The sequence below is a fragment of the Sphaerodactylus townsendi genome, linkage group LG11, assembly GCF_021028975.2.
Source record: "Sphaerodactylus townsendi isolate TG3544 linkage group LG11, MPM_Stown_v2.3, whole genome shotgun sequence".
Classification (NCBI taxonomy): Eukaryota; Metazoa; Chordata; class Lepidosauria; order Squamata; family Sphaerodactylidae; genus Sphaerodactylus; species Sphaerodactylus townsendi.
In genome coordinates, this window is record NC_059435.1 from 62,224,262 (window position 1) to 62,245,589 (window position 21,328).

At 42.6% G+C, this 21,328-nt stretch overlaps 1 protein-coding gene across 3 annotated transcripts in view; it reads right to left on the reverse strand.

Moving 5' to 3' along the window:
* The window catches only part of PARD3 (par-3 family cell polarity regulator), a 605,108-nt gene that overhangs the window by 527,430 nt on the left and 56,350 nt on the right, over nucleotides 1-21,328 (reverse strand). For all 3 annotated transcript variants that reach the window (XM_048510786.1, XM_048510784.1, XM_048510785.1), the window contains exon 2: nucleotides 256-357. In XM_048510786.1, the coding sequence (XP_048366743.1) occupies nucleotides 256-357 (102 nt within the window). The remainder of the gene's footprint in view (nucleotides 1-255; nucleotides 358-21,328) is intronic.

A 21,328-nucleotide genomic window follows, 5' to 3' on the forward strand; every position in this document is an offset into this window, starting at 1 on the left:
AGTCAAGTGGTTATTTCATTTGATCTTGCCCAATTAACATTCTCACGACAGCACCCATCAGCAGGCTTTCTGTCCCCACCAAAACATTTATGATGGTTTCCTCTTCTGGATGCGGAAAAAATGGGGAGAATGTACCTTGTAATCTCAAAAATGGAAATTCTTCTCCAATCTTTAATTATTTGCTCCAGTTTCTCCCAACAATCACATTTCCTCTTTAAGAACTGGCTTTGTAAGGATCCGCCTTTCTATACTCACCCTGTCTTTATCATCCGCGACATCACACAGAATATCATCACGGTCAAGGATTCCCCCATCGCCATGCTCCAGACGATGAACCTGTATCCAGTAGCTCGGGTCCTGCACACGGACAAAAAAAGAACCATTAGATATCACAAAGCAAGGGTTGAATACTCTTGTCTTGTTTGAAAGTACGCCTGTCCCCTGCTAAATCTCCTTGCCAGCAACAACAACAACAAAATATGAAGCTGCACTGTTGCTGTTTTTCTGGCACCAACTACCACAGTGGCCTTAGGCTCCTTCCGCACATGCAAAATAATGCACTTTCAATCCACTTTCAATGCATTTTGCAACTGTGTGGAACAGCAAAATCCACCTGCAAACAATTGTGAAAGCGGATTGAAAGTGCATTATTCTGCATGTGCGGAAGGAGCCTTAGTGCCATTTTCTCTAACTGCAGATTCTCTGCAGTCTCAAAAGAGAGATTGCTCCAAGCCCTGAGACTCAAGAACTTTTAACTCCAATCCAATCCAAAAACCTTTATTAGGCATAACATCCAAGAAATATTGAGCATTCCAGATACATTAAAAAGATCACTGTTACACATCTTGTAAAACACGAATTAAAAATGTAGCAACTGCTTCCGAGATTTCTGCATTAGAATTGTTCAAGAGCTTAAACATTTTTAATTTGTCAGAAAGAAGCATAAATCCTGATGGCAATAAAGCTCTCAAGTCAGTTCTAATGTTGTTATACTTTTAACAATAAAGCAGAATATGAACTTTTAACTCATGAAATGAACGATGGACTCTGGAGATTTACTGATGCACGAGAGCATTATCATGAGCTGTGAATCATTCTCCTAAAGGAGACGAATTTACTATTTTAATTAAAATAGTTATACCTTGCTTTACCATATGCTATGCTCAGAAGAGTCTGTCCTAGTTAGTACTTAGGTGGAAGGATAACTACCAAGGAGGCTTACAAACCTCTAAAACAGTGGTTCTCAACCTTCCTAATGCCGCGACCCTTTAATACAGTTCCTCATGTTGTGGTGACCCCCAACCCTAACATTTATCCATTTTATAGATGGAGAACACTGATGCAGAGAGTCTTAGGCAACCCCTGTGAAAGGGCCATTCGACCCCCAGGTTGAGAACCACTGCTCTAAAACCAAACAGCTCCCATTATCTAACAGTACATTATAAATGGGGCAGCACAAGAGAAGCTTAAAAGTTTATCAGAAAGCCTAAGAGAAGAAAATACATCTCTTTCAGTTTCTAATATCAGGATAAAAGGGCCTCTTCCACCAGAAGTCCCTCATCTATAGCAGCCTCAGCTGGAAGGGACAACAGCAGTGATGTGGGGCGGGAAATTTTCCACCGAATAGACACACACACGCACACACAAGCTATACTTTTCTGAAGAAAAAATCCATCCCATATAATTACTTATTAGTTTTATATGCCACTCATCCCCTCGCAGGTTCAGGCCGTTTCCAACATTTCGTGTCAGGTTAGTATTGTTCAATTATAACTGTCAGGGCTGTTGTGCTACAAATTAACCATTATGGATGAGCATATAAAAACATGGATAAACTCCAAGGGTTGTGCATTTGCCTTATTTAGCCAACATTTAAGTTCTGCTAATGCGAATTTAAAACAGAATTGGAAAATGTTCCCATTCTCATTTTCCCAGAAAACTCACATCACTGGGCATCAGAACATTCTAGAACGAGGAAGCAGAATCATATGGGGGAAAGAAGTCTTTCCCAGGTAAAGGTAATTCCCTATGCAAGCACCAGGTCGTTACTGACCTACGGGGGTGAAGTCACATCACAACATTTACTCGGCAGACTTTGGCTCATTCCGCACATGCAGAATAATGCAATTTCAAACTGCTTTCAGTGCTCTTTGAAGCTGTGCGGAATAGCAAAATCCACTTGCAAACAGTTGTGAAAGTGGTTTGAAAACGCATTATTTTGCGTGTGCGGAAGGGACCTTTGTTTATGGGATGGTTTGCCATTACCTTTTCCAGTCGTCTATATTTTTACCCTCAGCAAGCTGGGTACTCATTTTACCAACCTTGGAAGGATGGAAGGCTGAGTCAACCTTGAACTGGCTACCTGAAACCAACTTCCATTGGGATCGAACTCAGGCCATGAACAGAGCCTTGACTTCAGTACTGCAGCTTACTACCCTGTGCCACGGGGCTCTTCAATCTTTCCTACTCAGCATGAAACCCAGGGTGAGAAAATGGCACCAAGCAGCCCCAGGGAGACACAGTCAGGACTTTGAACAAGCACTATGATACAAAGAAGATATTTGCATACATGTGAGGGCACAGAGAGAGGGGAGAGAGAGAGAGAGAGAGAGAGAGAGAGAGAGAGAGAGAGAGAGATTTCACCCTCAGGTTGACAGGTAAGCTTCAATAGCAGCTTTCCTCCTCAATCGTGCGTCTAACTGCAAAGAAAACTCTGGCTGCACATTCAATTCCCTTACGCTTGTGTACAAACACTTCTTGTGGACTGCAGCCAAGGATCAGAAGTCTGAAGTGGACACTGAGTGGCAGGGACCTAGTGGGAAAGTGATAGGGACCTAGTGAAACAGAGGCACAACAGTATTGGGGCAAAGTCAGAAACATGGCCTCAGCCAAGTTAAAGAAAGAGTGTAGGACATGGCTATTGAAACAGTGAGAACGCCAAAATTTAGAGTAATCTATTATATAAATAAAGAGGTGACTAGAGTCAAGGAATTCAGGAGACTTTCCAAGAACCAACTCTCTCCGCCTTTCAGTTCATTAATTCCAAGCAGGCTTTATTTACTCTAACCAGCTAAATCAGATTGTCAACTCTAGGGAGACAGCGAGTGGTGCAGAGCCAAGAGCATTGTTAGACTATAGCAAACCAACAACTAAAAAACATTCCTGGACAGTTACTCATAAACCGGTTATACTTAAAGCTGTGTTAAGATTTGTATTGCACTATTTGATTGTGTTGACATGAGGGACAGGCGGGAACTGTTTTGGTTATAGTAAACTTTTAAGCTTTTAGGACTGTTAAGGGTCAGCTGAGGTTTCAGGAAGCTATCCTTCAAGAAAAATCGATCAAAAAATTGCCTCTAAGTTGAAGGCATGGGGGATTCAGTACAAACTTTTCAATCAGCATAGCTTCTTCTCATAGCCATTTCAGCTATTTAACTTTGCCAGATGTACTTTTCTCTATTGGTGCCAGTACTATGCAGTCACAACTGTTTAAAGGCACTAATTTAAACAAACTTTAAATCCAGTTTGATAGAGAAAAGTGCCAACCATACTTAATTGTTCAGAAGTTGCAACAAATTGTAACTTGCTGTGAATCTCCAAGTCACAGCAACTGTAGTCTGCTATGAACCTCCATTTTACATTTTCTCCTCTTCCACCCCTTCCCCCCATTTGATGCACATTTCCCTACTTCTAACTTTTTGCAAAGATTGCCATCTGCCTCCACGCCCCAGCTTTGCTACTCTACAAAAACAGCACATGTAATACAATCTAAGCGGCACTATGCGCATACTTTCCCCTCCCAATCACATCACTGTTGACAACACAACTGTTGAAAAGCACACAGAACTGTTGAAAAGCGCATACAAAGAAAACAGATTATAAAACAAAACTATCTTGCCTCAATCTCACTAGCTGAGGCATGGCCTTCTGAGTTTTCATAATTCATAGACTATGGAACAATTTGTACTTATTTAAATTGATTCGGTTTGGAGGGGAGGATTGTTCAGAAGGAGACAACAACCAAACAGAAAAAGTAAGATGAAGACAAAAGCCAGGGTGGACTAGTGGCTTAGCGAGTCAAACAGCTGCAGAGAATAGGGTCAAATCCCAACTTGATCATGAAGCTGGCAGGATGACCACCTTGGGTCACTTATTTCCTTGGCAGCCTAACTTACCTCCTGGTATTCTTGTAAGGACAAAAGATATTTAGGTTGACTACTCTGAGCATCTTAGAATAAACTATATGTATCACATATATTAAAAATAGTGTCATGAGACCAAATTTACCAGAATTTTAATGAGAGGACCCCGTAAGTCGGTCCTTTTCTAGTAACCCCTTTAGTACCAGATAATCAACAACCAAGGCATAACTTGGAACTCACTTAGCCCACTCATAGTTTGTGATAATGAAGTATCTTGTGAGTATCTACAGGGTGCCATCAAGTCGCAGTCAACTTATGACAACCTAGTAGGGTTTTCGTGGCAAGAGACGAAAAGGAGTGCTTTGGCATTCCTTCCTCTGCATAGCAATCCTGGGTATTCCTTGGCGGTCCTTCCATCTAAATACTAACTAGGATGGACTCTCCTTAGCTTCTGGGAACTGACAACATCATGCTAGCTTTGGTACTTCCAGGTTAGGGCCAACAATCATGTAGCACTTCAGAAATCTACAGATTTTGCAAATGAGGTCTCACACTTAACACTATCGCTAATTCCTGAAGTCCAAAATTTAGTCAGGGGACTAGGATTCAGCTCAGGTGGCAGAACACCTACCAGAAAGGTCAGCTGAGGTTTCAGGTACACGCCAATTCAGTCTTCAGCACCCTCATTTGGAAAGAGTCTCAGGCTACATGTCTCCAATGATGTACTCGTCCTCTATAGGGACCCTCTTATGTATGGTCTATCCAACACCAGTCTGGTGAAAGACTATTTCAACCAAGGGCAGGGGTGTTATCACTTGCTCTGTCCCCTCCCCGCCCTGCTTCTTAGTCTGTTAATGGCAGGTAGACTCATATTTAGCTAACTTGCATTTCAACATTTGCCAATTCCAAAGGTTTTCTGTTGTTGTAAGGTTTATTCTTTGCATTGTACTGTGCAAAGAAAGAAGGAGGTTTAAAGTGCCTAAGTAAATAAATGCATGAATAAACAAATACAGATTGTAACACCTCCGGGACTTGCAGCATGTCTGTCATTAGCCCAATGCTGGCACCTTTGCTAGAACCAATACTTCTAGTTTCTCTTCCTGTCTGCACAACTGACTGAAAGGGAGGGGAAAAGATGTGCCAAGTCAACTCTTCTCCTTCAAAGACAAGTCTCTCCTAACCCTATTACACCATAATGTGATAGATTCCTTAACCGATTACAGCAACATGCCAGCAGGATGGGAAAGGAAAGGAAAGGCAAGACAGGACTCTTCGGCAGGACAGATTTCCGTGTCCTCCATGAAACCTGGGAGTGACCCACAGAAGGCAACGATTACTCTGTTGCACAAGGTGGCTTTGCTATGAACAAATCACAACACCCAGGGTCTTGCACAAGCACCCTTTGTATACCATCAAGTAAGCTTATAGCTACAAAGCATCATGGGCAGCCAGGAGCACTGCAGGACAGCTGCCGATTACTCACTTCCTGAAGCATAACAAAGCCCGAACACGACGGATCAGGATCCTCCTGTTCTCAATCGAGCTTTGGGATCAGCTATGATCCCCTGGCCTAATCAACTCATCCCTGAGGGAGGCCACTGGGATTTCACTCAGCACCTTCTTGACAGTTCGACGCCTGCTTTACAAAAAGCTCAGATTGAAATCCATGTTGTGGTGCCACCGGCTTTTGTTTGACTCCTGCCTGCCAGCTGCTTCTGTATCTGTCTGACTCCCAGCCCATCTCTTCCAAGTATGTGCTGCCTTGCCAACCTCAGTTTTGCTGGTACTTAGACCTGAGCACTTGACAACAATGGATTAGAAACTTGAGAGGAACCCCATCTGCTGGGTGACGGATACTAGTGGAAGGGTGCTAGTTGAGGATACATTCATGTTTCCTCAGTCATTCGGTCCAAGGCCTGTTTCACACATGAGAGGGCACAATTCTGAGGAGATACAATGTGCTCTACTGCTGGTGGCTGTTAGCATTGAACATTTCTTTGTATGCCTGTGCACACACAGAAAAGGCACCTTGAAAGACAGACACTGGCTGAATTGGTGCAAACAGTACTACCTCAGCATTTTGCTGCCTCGTTTCCCTGCATGTATGAACAGGTCTAAGGCCCCTTCCGCACACGCAAAATAATGCATTTTCAAACCACTTTCAAAACTGTTTGCAAGTGGATTTTGCTATTCCGCACAGCTTTAAAGAGTACTGAAAGCAGTTTGAAAGTGCATTATTCTGAATGTGTGGAATGAGCCTAAGGGACAATGCCAGATTAAGCTAGTGCAGGGCCTGTAGCATATGCTACAAAGGGGCTCTAAACATTTTTTAATGCACAAAAATATTAAAACATAAATTATTTACTTGCATAGTAAAGTTTCATTGCCATGCATCCAGATAAATCGACAAATATCTGACACTTAATAATACTAATACAGGCGGAGCGGCAGCAGAAGCATGGTCGGGTCCTGGAGGGGGGGTGGGGTGTTCCAGGGGCGGGGCGGGGGCGTTGCAGCAGGGGCGTAGGGCGTGCATTTCTCTCTCTCTGCCTCTGGCGTTGTCCCCGGGACCATTTTCCCCCTGACAGCTTCAGTTGAGAAACTGCACCTCCAATTTTCCATCTCCAATATAGCAGTTATATTAGTAATGGCAATTCCATTTTTAAAGATCCTGAAGGCCACTTTAAAACAGAAATGCTCTGAAGTGTCGATGTGGTATGTGACACCAATGTTAAGACTTTGAGCAGGAAGAGACAGGCTCAAACCTTCATTTGGTTGAAAAACCACACTGAGTGAGCTTTACTCAGTCTCACAACCTCACAAAGAAGTTGTTGTGAAGGTAGAATTGAGTGGGAGAGGGGAACCCAAAATTGCTTGGAGGAATAGCAGGGAAAAAATGTGACAGTGTAGCATAACTGTGAAGAGTGTTAAGACCTGCATGATTGCAATCTCACCTTAGCCATGATTTCCGCACTAACTTCTGGCTGTTTATTCCAGTTTCAACTCCTTCCTTTCAGGGGGTTAAGACTAGATTAACTGCATAGAACTAAAATGTAAATTTCCCAGGCTAATTTCAATTCCCTCAGCTCTGTACCTGGGAAACAGCATTGCTTCACCTTTCAGGGCTCCTACAGGGATTTCTACATTCAACTCTGAACACTCAAATACACTCTGAACACTCAATAGCAAGCTCTCCACAAAATGCTGAGCATCGCATGGTGTCCATATTTTGCGGCAGTCGTTCTTATTGTCGGGCGCTTGCAAAACAGCGGGGCTTTATTCCTTCTGCGACTATAAAAAGCTGGCGGCAAGAGTCTGGTGGCTCTCCCTGTTTGACAAGGCACCCGGCACAAAATTGTAGGTCAGCAAGACTAGACAGGGCAAGACAGCAACCCAAACTAGTTTGACAGCAGCTTGCATTACAGGCTGGCTGTCTTGAGTAAACACGGTGAACATACTGTACCAGTCTCTCTGCCCCAGGGCAGGCAGCCTTTTCAATATCTCATTCAACAGGAGTCTGGTGATAGAAAAATCACTCTCAATTACTGTTTCAAAAGGACTTCATTAGTGAACCTCCACTGCTTACCCAGAGCAGTTATTTTTCAAGCTTTCTACCTCTAGGTTACTCTTTTCTACCAAAGAATTCCTGTATATCTAACTAGCATGCCCGGCCACACGTTGCTGTGGCTGAGTCTGGTGAAGTGGAAAAGGAAGAAAAGGCGAAGCGAACAGTTCGAACATGTGTCATTGCACAATGATTGCAAGGGAGGGGAGAGGCAAGGGGCCTCTCGCTCCCCTCCCTCTCTCCCATTCCCTTGCATGGCAACCCTGCAGGTCCCTCCCTAACGTTCCCCTTCCTCTGCTAGGGTGGGTAGACCATGTCCAGGTGGGCTGGTCCTGTCCCTTTCACTGACTTCCCTTGCAGGTGAATTATCTAGCGTAAAACACGCTGGGAGGCATGAGCTACGTTGTGTTCAAATTTCAGAGTGTTTGGTCCAGCAAACCCCTGGACCCTCCCTCACCTTCCCCTTCCTCCGCTACGGTGGATGGGCCATGTGACGATGGCCCGCCCCATCCCTTTCACTCCATAAGGCAGTGGTTTTCAAGGAAGGCATGGTTGGTTCCCTTGAATCAGAGGGTGTTGCTTTGATGGCCAGCAGATGGCGCTGTTGAGGAACAGAACTGTGGTTCCAACTGTCACAAGTGCGGCATGTACACAATAACTGGCACAGTTGTGACATGTACACAACAGGAGGTGTGGAAACAGTATGAAAACCTGGCCACACGTGAAAGCGACGTTGTGTGAAAATTTCAAAGCAATCGGTCCGTAGTTTGGGAGATTATCTGTTAGCAGAAAACTGAACTTATAGATTTATATTTATTTATTTATTTATTTATTAGATTTTTAAACCGCCCCATCCCCTAGGGGCTCTGATATAGATATACAGGGGGCTCTGATATAGATATACAGTCCCTTCAGGTTGCAAAAGATTCTGGGGTCTGTTCTAGATCACACTCTCATGGGTAGAACCAGTCAGTTCTAGTCAGCCCTCTCTTGACTTTGGGATACATCCGATGTGCCTCAGTGGCTATGCATTGGCAGGGAAATGTATTGATAATGGCAGACAGAAGCTTGAAATCAACTCTTCTTTGAAGCGTCTAAAAACATGCCTTTCCCTGGAAGTGTTCAAAAGTCACACATGGAGCTTTGTAATGCTTCTAATCCACCTGAAGCATCTACTGGCATCAAAAAGCAACGACTTAAATCAGAAGCAATTCATTTCAGATGTAATTAACTCACTGGTATAATTAATTACACACACCAACACGGAGTACAAGAGGAAATTCCATTTGATGCTGTCAAAGTAACATGGTTGCAGTTTGATTCTGTCCCACAGTTCTATTGGATCTATACTGTCTATACTGCCCAGCTCTGGCCCTGCAGAGGCCATGTTGGCAGGGGCTAATGGGAATTGTAATCAATGAGCAGCTGCAGGGCCAGAGGTGAACACCCCTGGTCTAGCGCATCTTAAACCTGCCCTTTCCCAAGAAGCTCACTCATGCACATGTGATCATCCCTTCCTCATGGTAATGTCACACTGACCCTGTGAGGTAGATCAGATGGACTAAGTGACTGGCAGGTCACCCAACAAGTTTCAACCATCTGGGGAGATTTGCACAAAGTTCTTCCTGATCCTAGTCTGGATGCAAGAAATGAAAAGGGGATTTTTTTATGATCACTCACCAAGCCACTGGAACCGACCTGAAGGAGAAGGATGGTGAGTGTGAAAACTAACACATCATTTGGAAATAGCATGCTTGACTATATATGAAAATGCAGAGTTCATTACAATTTTTTTAAAAAAATGTATTATAAAGGTGCTCACCACCAAGTGACACATGTTACCTAACATGCAAAGTTTCATAATTTTGAATGCTAGACTGGGGGTCCCCCAACAGCGTGCTCATGGGCACCCTGTTAGGGGACTTCTGGTCTAGCACCCCTGGCTTGCTGCCGCCTGCCAAGTGTTTTTAGAAAGGGGATGGGGTCTTGTGCCCAGCAAACCATCAAATTGGCTGTGCATATTTTTAAAAAACATTTTAGTGGCAGCTGGTACCAGTGTTGGTTTTATTCTCTGTCACTCTCCTTTCCTAGGGTATTTCCCTTTCTTATCCCCAGCACTTACCCCTACACTCGACTATACCCCTGCCTTTAAAGCAAAGTGTTCTTTTACTCCTAGTAAATTGGGAAGCTGTAATTATCTTGCGAGATTTATACAGGCTGCTTTATATTTTGCTTGCATAGCACAGTGTGTGGGAAGACTTAGCCACTTCACTGGAAAACTGGATGAACACCACAATAATATGATCACTTAGCTACACCCCAAAAGTCAAAACAAGTGAAGTCTCTAGTTTCTTCTTTATACCCAGTTACATTTTCTAATTGAACAATAAGAAGTGAACAGGATTTTAATAGCCGTCTTAAAAGCAACTGGGATTACACCTAAAACTTTAAATATTAAGACGGGTTCTTCAGGACTTGCTGTAAGACGAATGTTTTGTCACCTGAGAGAAATAATCTCTTCCCCCATTACAATTAGGTATTGCATGTTCAAATGATGCATCAAAGCAAGCTGGCATTTATATTTAATGCTTATTGTTGGCAACCAAATGCCATTAACAGGCACATACCAGACCCTATGCAGAAAATAGAATAGAATAGAATAGAATCTTTATTGGCCAAGTGTGATTGGACACACAAGGAATTTGTCTCTGGTGCATATGCTCTCAGTGTACATAAAAGAAAAATACATTTGTCAAGAATCATAAGGTACAGCACTTAATGATTGTCATATAGGTCTAGTAAGCAATCAGGAAACAATCAGTAGTAATGAAAACATAAAATGTAAAATCATAAAATAAAATAAAATAAAATGTAAAATAAAATGCCAGCACAGGCTATAGTCATACAGTCATAAGTGGGAGGAGATGGGTAATAGGAATGATGAAAAAAGTAGTGCAGTAATTATATAATAAGTATATAATAAATAGTTTAACATTATCGAGGGAATTATTTGTTTAACAGAGTGATGGCATTCGGGAAAAAACTGTTCTTATGTCTAGTTGTCTTGGTGTGCAGTGCTCTGTAGCGACGTTTAGAGGGTAAGAGTTGAAACAGTTTATGTCCAGGATGCGAGGGGTCAGTAAATATTTTCACAGCCCTTTTTTTTTGACCCGTGCAGTATACAGGTCCTCAATGGAAGGCAGGTTAGCAGCAATTGTTTTTTCTGCAGTTCTGATTATTCTCTGAAGTCTGTGTCGATCTTGTTGGGTTGCAGAACCAAACCACACAGTTATAGAGGTGCAGATGACAGACTCAATGATTCCTCTGTAGAACTGTATCAGCAGCTCCTGGGCAGTTTGAGCTTCCTGAGTTGGCGCAGAAAGAACATTCTTTGTTGTGCTTTTTTGATGACATTTTTGATATTAGGTGACCATTTTAGGTCATGAGATATGATGGAGCCTAGAAATTTAAAGGTCTCTACTGTTGATACTGTGTTGTCTAGTATTGTGAGAGGAGGTAGGATGGGAGGGTTTCTCCTGAAATCTACCACCATTTCTATGGTTTTAAGTGTGTTCAGTTCTAGATTGTTCCAGTGGCACCACGAGGCTAGTTGTTCAACCTCCCGTCTGTATGCGGTTTCATCGTTGTCTCGAATGAGACCAATCACTGTTGTATGCTAAACCACAGTTACACTGGAAATACCTATACAAATCAAGATTTGTTTGAAGTGATTTTGTAAGTCATGGCTTGCATTAAGCATGGTGAAGCATTGAGCCCATACCAAGAACTGATGGTAACACAATGCAGACTAAACCATGGGAAATAAACAGGATGAACTCAAACTCTTAACACAGCATAGCAAATAAGATATAATAGATATCACTGAAACCTGGTAAGATGAGTCTCATGATTATAATGTAACAATTGACAGACATAACCTATTTCAGAGAAATAGATCCACTAGGAAAGGAGACAGAGTAGCATTACATGTCAGGGATGATTGCCCCTGAGCAAGGCTGAGAGAATCTGGGTAAAAATTAAGGGGGAGAGAAACAACAGTGATCTCATTGTGAGGTCAGACATCCAAGCCAGACTGAAGAGTTGGATGATGCCTTCCTGGAACAGATGACCAAACTTTCAGAAAGGAGAGAAGTAGTAGTAATGGGAGATTTCAATGATCCTGATATTTGTTGGGAGTCAAACTCTGTCAAGACTGTAACGTCCAACTAGTTCCTCACTTGCCTTGCAACCCAAGAAAAGGCTTTCTCATCCTTCTCATTTGAGGCATCAAAATTTGAAACTCCCCCCATAAAAAGATTCATCTGTCCACCTATAGCCATCATCTACTAGTGGGTGGCCTTTTTGTGTTTTTGGCATTCTCCCATTCTTATAAGCCCTCCCTCCCCACTTGTGTGTTTATGTTTTATTTAATTGTTTTAAATATCTGTATATCTAGTTCTCAATGTAGCCATATCTGTGGATGCTTAAACCTGTAAATTGCAGCCGTGAACAGACAGGACAGATATTTCTACAAATGTGGAAAATGCAACTGGGTTGCAGAAAATCTAAATAAAATACATGAGGGGGAGGTTAACATCCTCAAAATAAAAAGAAGCAGCGCTTGCAGTTTTAAGAAACGGATGTCCTCAGCTGCCCTAGCTCGGCAACCACACAGTATTGCTAGCCTTCAAATCTTGGTTTCTGCCAGTAAAGAGCTGGGGCAGTGAACAGGCCCCTCTCCAGAGCTGTTTTGGCCTTTGAGGCAGAACTCATCAAGGTGAAACCCAGAAGCAACCACTGGGCCATTTGCTACCACGGACCATGCATGACCCACCCCAGTCCAGCTGTTTGCTACTGTTGAACAGCACCCCATAAAAGCCAGTGTGGAGTGGTAGTTCGAGTTTCAGACAAGGATCTAAGAGAACCAGGTTCAAATCCCCACTCTACCATGAAAGCACACAGGGTGACCTTGGACAAGTCACATATACTCAGCCTAATCTACCAGGGTTGTTTTTACCTGCCACAGAGCAATGTGGCCAGACAAGATTTCACTGCCCATTACAGGATGCTTAATGCTTAGTGCCACAGACTAGCCCAGGGATTCACGGTACATTCGACATCATAACCTGCGTTAAAGCAACAAACCACAGGCAATGCTGAGCCTGGTTAAGCACATCTGCACCAGGCCATCTGAAGAAAAGCACTCCAAGGAAGTCCTCAGAAATTGCAACATTTCTTCTTTTAACAGCAAAGAAAAAATCTTGATGTCCTTGTCTCAAAATACTTGTATCGGTTTTCACAGCCTCTGTTTTTCGGGGGAATACAAAAGGGTTTCTGTTGTGCGTCAGAAGGTACAGCTAAGTGGGCTGGAATATTCAATACTGCTCAGCGGCAAGGCCGTCTATGGTTCTTGGATAGAAAAAAGGCAGCAATTCTTAACGCTCCAAGAAAAAAGAAACCCATTCCAAAATGGATTTGGTTGTCATTTGCAATCATCACCATGAAAACAATCTTCTGGGTTTTTTTAACCACCCTTGTGTGTGCGTATGATCATTAGTATGCTCACAATGTCAACATCATGCAAGAGAAACCATAACAAAATACATTCATGCAATATTAACGTTTCAAAAAAGAAAATCCCTCCAGCAAGGCCAGCAGAGAGCAGTGTTTGAACAGCACTAAGACAATTACCTCATTCCTAAGGGATTTTCGTTTCTCCTCCTGCAAACAGCAGCAATTCAGCGTGGGGAATGCTGAAACAGCTGCTTACGATACCTTTTACAACTTGCAATACAAGTCCCTAAGCACTTAAGAATTACTTTACTACTTTTGCACCGGAACGGAAGCTAGGTCCTTACGTGACATGCAGAGGATCAGGATGAAGTCCAAAATATTGTGGCACAGAGATATGAAGCATTCTTTACATTATGAGACAGAGGAATTATGGACTCTGAAAGCCAGTTTGATATAGTGGTTAAAGTATCAAATGAAGATCTGGTAACATGACACTCGGCCCAGTTACACCCTCTCTCAGGCTAACTTACCTCACAAGGGTGTTGTGAGGGTAAAATGGAGCAGGGAAGACTTATATCCAGGGGAGGATGGTATAGAAATTAAATATAACATAACATACACACACACACACACACACACACACACACACACATCACCCTGAGCTCCTTGGAGAAAAGGCAGAATAAAATGAACAAAATAATTAAACAGAACTCTAAATAGTACAGCAGAATTAACACAATAAATTAAAGTATGTGAACAAACTACACACACCAAAGCTTTAAACCAGTGGTGGCGAACCTTTGGCACTCCAGATGTTATGGACTACAATTCCCATCAGCCCCTGAAAGCATGGCCAATTGACCATGCTGGGAGGGGCTGATGGGAATTGTAGTCCATAACATCTGGAGTGCCAAAGGTTCGCCACCATGGGTTTAGACAGAGAAGCTATGTTCATTACATGCAAACAAGTGTCATGATTTCATTTGCCCTTTTTTTTTAATCCCATCCTTCTTCCACAGCTCAGGGCAGCATTCATGATTCCCCCTCGAATTTATCGTCAGAACAACCTTGTGGGGTAGGTTAGACTGAGGGACAAAGTTGGGATTTGAATCCAGTCCTTCCCGATTGTAGGGCACACTAACCTCCAACATCATGCTGACTCTCTTTGAGATGGGTGAGCACTATATCCAACACAATCAGCAGTGGTACAGTTCCTATTTCCATCCCACTCAGTGTAATACATAGATTACCTGGGGCAAAATCAACCTAAATTTCTTATCTGCATTGGGGGCTGGTGGAAGGTTTGAGGCTAGAGGTACCACCTTAGCTACTTACCAGCAATCTGTACTGGCTGACTTTCACTTGTAACAATGGCTGCCACTCTTCTTGGAATTCAAAAGATTTGCTTCTGAGCAAAGATGTTTCATGCACTAGCGCTTCTTGCTTACTAGTCTAAGGCTGGTGCATTAAACTTAATCTTTGCTCAGCAGCAAATCTTTTGAATTCCAAGAAGAGTGGTAGCAACTGTCAGGAATAAAAGCAAGCCAATGATGCCCCTTTACTACTCACAAGGTGTGCCTACAATGTCCAGCAACCTCTCTCACTCAGGTTCAAGGTACACACAGACGTTGCCTCTTTTTAAATCTCTAGAGATCCTCTCAGTCCAGATACATCCTCAAACAGGTAGCCCAGACCTGTTCTATTCACATGCTTCCACCATTTATTTGTATTCTATTTTGAGAGAGAGAGATTATCTTGTGTGTGTGTGTTTCTTTCCTTGGGACACAAAGCCCATAGGATGAAACAAAACAACAAGGTTTTTTTATGGTATGATGAAAATATCACTGAAGAAACTAGGTTTCTTTTCCCTTCAACTTCTGAACTACTTCCCTGTTCCCTAAATTGGAATCCTTTGTTACAAATTGATTCTCTGCAGCCAGCTTTTAGAAGCTCTTCTCCATAGTTTCATTCTGCCAGACTTGCTCCTTTTCCTCTCAATTCCCAACCATTCTCTAACTGCCCTCTCAACGGCTGTTTTCCAATGGCCAATGCCAACATTGCATTAGCTCTCACTGGTTGCTGTTAGGGAGAAGTGCGACCTAACCCATTCATCACAAGTACCTTCCAATACCTCCAGGGGCAGCTCCATTCTTTAAGTAAAGGAACACTCTTTGTGTATTACTGTTCAATCAATAAATGACAATGAACTACTGAAGTTTGACACGATAGCTCTCATGGATACCCTGACTATGATGAGGAAAAGCAACCGTCAGGCAGCTGACATGAGGGAGGGTATATGTAACTGTACCAGGGCTCTGAATTTCTGGAAGGTGACTAGGGTTCCCTCCCCAGCACACAAACACACACATTTTTCTGCAAAGGCAAAATGAAATGTTCTCCACCAACCCTGCCCAACTACCCAGTCTCTAATCAAGACAGAAAGAGGGCATATGTAGCCAATAAAAAGGAGGAATCTAAATGACGTACATTACTAAAAGGGAAAATAGTTTTCACTCCATTAAAAAAAAAAACCAAACTACTTTTACATCAATTTTCCAATAAGGTTAGAGTTTTCCACGTATGTTTTTGCAATGCAGGAAGGAACAGCCAATATAAGCATTCAGGTTGTTTTGTTTTGTTTTTTAAGGTAGGGGAAACAGAGCTTTTATTATACAAGCAGGATTCCAATTACGTTCTTCGGCCCAACAACAAACACCACTGGGCTTGAATTACATCTCATTCACAAGACACATCTGCCAAGATTTCAGATAAACAAAATCTAGCAACAAACAAAAACCCAGCAGCTGGGAGATGTGAGGAAAAAATGCACCAGAGGCAGCCAGTTCATGGAGAGTAATCGTAGAATATTAATTCTATGCGTGCCCCAAAACAGCCCCCAAATCTGCAAAATGTTTAATATGTGATGGGCTGAGCAGGTTCACAGTTATAATTTAACAAGCACATAATTGGAAAAAGGTCCGCGGAACACACTGCCATGCTACCCGTTTCCAAACGTGTGCTTCCAATTCTTGGGCATCAGAATATCTCTCAAGCATCCTTTCTGAGAACTGAAGTCTTGTACAAGACTATGCCAGGTACAAATCAATGGGCAGTCTCTCCAAATTATTAAACATAGAAACAACAAGAAACCCTGAAGGCCCAAATTGTTAAATACACCCAAAAGTGCTGTGGTTTTTGGGGGGAGGCAAGGGGTCTTTCAGCGCTCACTAAGCTTCAAAGCTGCTCTTCAGTCACTAACACTGTAGAGCACTGACAAGAAGAATCCACAGTAACCGAGGCACCAATCTTTTGGGTGGCATAAGTTCCAAACAAGGGCCGCAGGTGTAATGGTAGCAATGGCTGGGCGGGAGCTGGCTAACATTGGCTCCTCCCCCGGCCATGCCCCTAGACCAGGGGTAGGGAACCTGTGGCTCTCCAGATGTTCAGGAACTACGATTCCCATCAGCCTCTGTCAGCATGGCCAATTGGCCATGCTGGTAGGGGCTGATGGGAATTGTAGTTCCTGAACATCTGGAGAGCCGCAGGTTCCCTACCCCTGCCCTAGACTGCTCCTGCTGTGCCAGCATTGCCTGTGGGAATGAAAGGACACTGGTGCCACATCCAGCATCACATCTCTCAGCCGGGGAGGGCCACAGTGGCTGTATGCCAGTGGATTCACCACTCTGCCGAGGCAAGTGCCCAGGGAGGGCAGATCCACCGGCATGGCCAAACACTGCTCCCACCAGTGGATTCACACAAATACTTTGGTTTGGGGGTTATTCGACATTTAAATATTTAGAAGAAGCAAGCCTTTATTGGCATAGGTTTAAATATTTAGCAAAAGGCGACAGATGAGCCAAGCCTGGACCAAGAACAAACACTGCACTGTCCAAGCTCCAAATCCCACATTTACCCCATCTAACAGGATTGATTTGCAGCACAACAGTCCTGACAACTATAGAAGTTGCATACGTGCAGTGGAATATTTTGCACATGAAATTTTGCCCCACATCACTGTGTTTATGAAGAGGTGCTTCCTGTTTTTGTCTCACCTGGATTTACTGCCCAGCAATATTAAACTGAACTGGGATAAGTCCTAATTAAATTCAATGGCCCTGTCTAGTAGACAGTCCTGCTATGTCTCCAAATTTTTCAACTGTTTCCTATAGACTCTTTACAAACACTCTTCCCACACACCAAAATACTACCCATAACAAAATGAATCTCTGTAGCAATTTTTCTAATGGCTGCTAAATATGAAGAGAAATTAATGTAGCAGAACATTATGTTAATTCCCTCTTCTATGGAATTCTTTCCAGCAATACTGATTTATTTTTTAATCTTTCAAATTACATTATGCAACCGTCCCAATGCTGGCGACAAAATTAGTGCTTATTCATTGTCTCATACGGAGCAACATGAATTGGTCATTAGCCCACTTCAGCCGCCGCCAGGCTAAAGATATAGTTCCCCCTCTGCTCAATTGAAATGACAGTCATGGTCAATTAACTAGCAGTACTTGAACATCATTGAATAGCAAGAAATCACAGTTCCAGCAGCTTAATTTCATTTGGCTGGCAAAGGCCACAAAACCTGCACAGACTGTTAAGCTGTGCAAGAGGGAACCCATCTGTCCTGCATTTCTTGTCTTCAGGAGGAGGAATCTGATCTGGGTCATTTCTATCCCAACAGCTTCTGCAGAGGCCAGGTGCTTTTGCTCAACCATCAAGATTTCTGTAGCAATGTTACCTACAAACCACCACTAAATCATACTCATTTCTATCCCATCATGATAAATTATTAAGGGTCCTAACAGGACTCTAGTTTACTGATGGTGCTCTAATGGTCTTCTTCTGCATCAGGTCCTTGGTCCATAAAGAACAGCATTGTATATTGTGACCAGGACCAGTTCTCTGGGCAGAGGTTTTTCAAGTCCTCTTCTACCTGCTCCTTTCAACTGAAGATGCTCAGAGTTCAACACAGGACCTGCAAAGCAGGTGTTCTATCACTGAGCCACAACATCTTCCTCAATATGTCAGGCATAGAATCAGTTTACAATATGCTTCTTCCTACCCCAATGTTAACACCTTTTCGGCTGCCTTATCAGTCCCACCACAATCCCAACCTTAACAGAAGCCTGGCCTACACAGGAATGAGTAGAGTAGAGCTGCAATGTGCAAGCACTCTTTTGGCATTCCAAAGGTACCTGTAGGAGTAAGTAGGCAGAGATTGGGTTCCATTAACTACACCTGTGTCCCTGCACCAGAGTCTCTGGTCCCAGCTGCCATCTTGTGGTTGAAACGCATAATGAAAAACTAAAACGTCAAAGTCTGGCAGAGGCATTTTGTTTGTTCTCCAGATGACAGTATGATGTGGCATGTAAATTTACCAGAGGAGCTGAATTGGCTCCAAATTTACCAGAGGAGCTGAATTGGCTCCGGCAAAGGGTATCCCTAAGCTGAATCTAAATTTGAAGGGTGTCCCACCAACAACGAAAAGGCAAACCAGGAAGCAACACAGTGTTGTATTGTAACATAAGCAGTAGAGATATGGTAGAGGGGGGAAACCAGCACAGTTTATGTCTTTAGTGGTACCACCACCGATGTTTGATGAACCGCTCAGGATAGCCTAGGATAGCTTAGGATAGCCTAGAACAGGGGTCTGCAACCTGCGGCTCTCCAGATGTTCATGGACTACAATTCCCATCAGCCCCTGTAGTCCATGAACATCTGGAGAGCCGCAGGTTGCAGACCTCTGGCCTAGAAGCAGAACAGGGAAAGAAAGCAAATGTGAATGCAGACACAATTTAAAAAATGATACGGGGATATTTTCCAAGAACAGAAGAAAAGGCCCAAGGAAAGTCTTTATGGCACTTATTTTTCTAGTTCACGGAAGATTAATTGGTGTAAACATTTGCAGGAGTCAACAGTTATGCATGCTTGTCTAATAGGGATTAATTTATCTCTTGCGTTTATATCCCACCCATAGATGGGATGATATCCCCCCCTCCCTTGATCTCCCTGTGAGGTTAATTAGGACGAGTGAGGATCATTTCCCCTAGGAGAGGAAAATTAAGATCTCTGCCAGCTGCACAACAAAACAGCTAAGCTTCTGTTTTCTTTCCTGTTTGCATGTACTTAAACACTAGCTTGGGCCTGGGGTAGGGGCCCTATGGGAAGATATAAAGAATTAGCAGCCTAATGGATCTAACACCAAATATTTGTGTCCAATATTTTTGTTTTCTCTTTGCTTTAATTATTTGGGGCAGGGGTTCCTCAGTGGGTAGAAAAACAACATAGAAATGCTATAATCAACTATCAACTATTATCCATTATTGTTATCTTAAGGTCACCCAGTAAGCTTTGTGGCCCACAGAGCGATTGAGATTCAGGTCTCTCGGTTCAAATTCAACACACTAACCACTAACACCAGACGGGAGCTTTAAATTAGGGATTAAATGAGCTCCAGAAGAAGCAGTGGAAAACAGACATAGATAAACTGGATCAAAAAACGCAGAGAAGTGGTAAAGCATGTTTTTTAAATTGCGCAAGTCCATAACAATAAGGTTGAGATCCATTTTCTGCCTCAGAGTGTTCTGTACTCAGTTAACCTAAATGAGTCTGGATGCCTCCAACTTTTTAAGAAAATGCAAAAAAACCCTAACTGCACCCTATATACAGAAACCGGTTTTTAATGAAGGATTCTTTTCGCTCAAACACCAGCAAGGAGATTGTTGTGTCTTCCTAACTCCTGGCAAAAGTCTTACTTCACACAATTAGTCTTTAGTAATGTGAAAACAACAACAATCCTACACAGATCGTGAGGTTTCACAGTTGATACTTGTAGTTAGCGAACAGCGTTACTGGCTTGCCTCTTTTCCTGAATTATTTAGAATTTTGTGAAATGGTAGCTAAATCTATTTGCACAGTTTAATATGGATTTGCCTTTTGCTCCATAACTGTTTCTCATAAACTATGAGATCCATATTTCAGATTGGTCTCAGCCTTTACTGCTTCTGTTCATGTTACTTTTGGTTCTTTTTGTTTACCACGTTTGTTTTATCTTTGTTTTATGATACACAATTATTATTATTACTATTGTGTATATTGAGCATCTCGATTCTACTTACTCTACCAAATTCCTACATCCTTAGAACACTTCTGCTATTTATATGCAGCGCTGCCAATGATGTAAAATTGATGCAACAATTACTGATGGAATGAGGTTCTTTTATGCAAAATTAAAAGCTGTGGACTTGCTTCCACCCTACATAACTTTGTAACTATAAAGCCTGCAGCTGTCAGTGGTCTTTCTGCTGCCACAAAGGAATTCAAGCAGGCATCACCTCTAATACAGCAAGCAACCCTCTCTATTCTTGTTGAGTTTGGGAAATGGATGCATTTTACCCAGTATTGTTTGGTTGCTCTCTTAATCATGGAAAAAAGCTCATAACATTCCTAATGGAGGATCAATTAACAGCTTTTTCTTGCACGGCTGATGTAAAAGGCATTTTCTTCTAGCAATTTGGCAAGGAAAGATGCTTCATGGCATATATAATCTAAAGCGATCAAGCGCCGCCATTTAAGTATCTATTGCTTTCAAGATTAAAAGGAATAATTGAAGCACTGAAAGCAGGAGGTGATCACCGTGTGGAATAGCTCTCTGGCTTCCAAGGCCCCAGGCGTCGTCCTTATATCATCTGGGGCCTTGAAATGTAGTACAAGCAGCATTTGGCTTCAAGTTTAACAAAACAAACTATCAAACACCAGTGCTTAGCAATGCCAGAAAAGGCAGGTTGCTATTCAGAGTAATTCTTAAAGCTGAGCTGAATATAAAATGACAGCTTACTAATTCAGAAAAAAAAACCCAGCAAGGGACAGGACAAAGAATTTTAAGCAAGTTTCTACTCCGTATGGATGAATCAGAATGTGTGCTAGCAAAATGTCCAAGGGTTAGGAATAGGCACATAGCCATCAGAAGAAGCAGAAAACGTATTCTGTTCTGAAAGCTTCGCAATCCTAAAACTTTCCAATGGGTTGATACTAGGCCTGCAGCCCTGGATCATAAAATATTTCAAAGTCTGCTCTATGCATCACATTCGTTTACT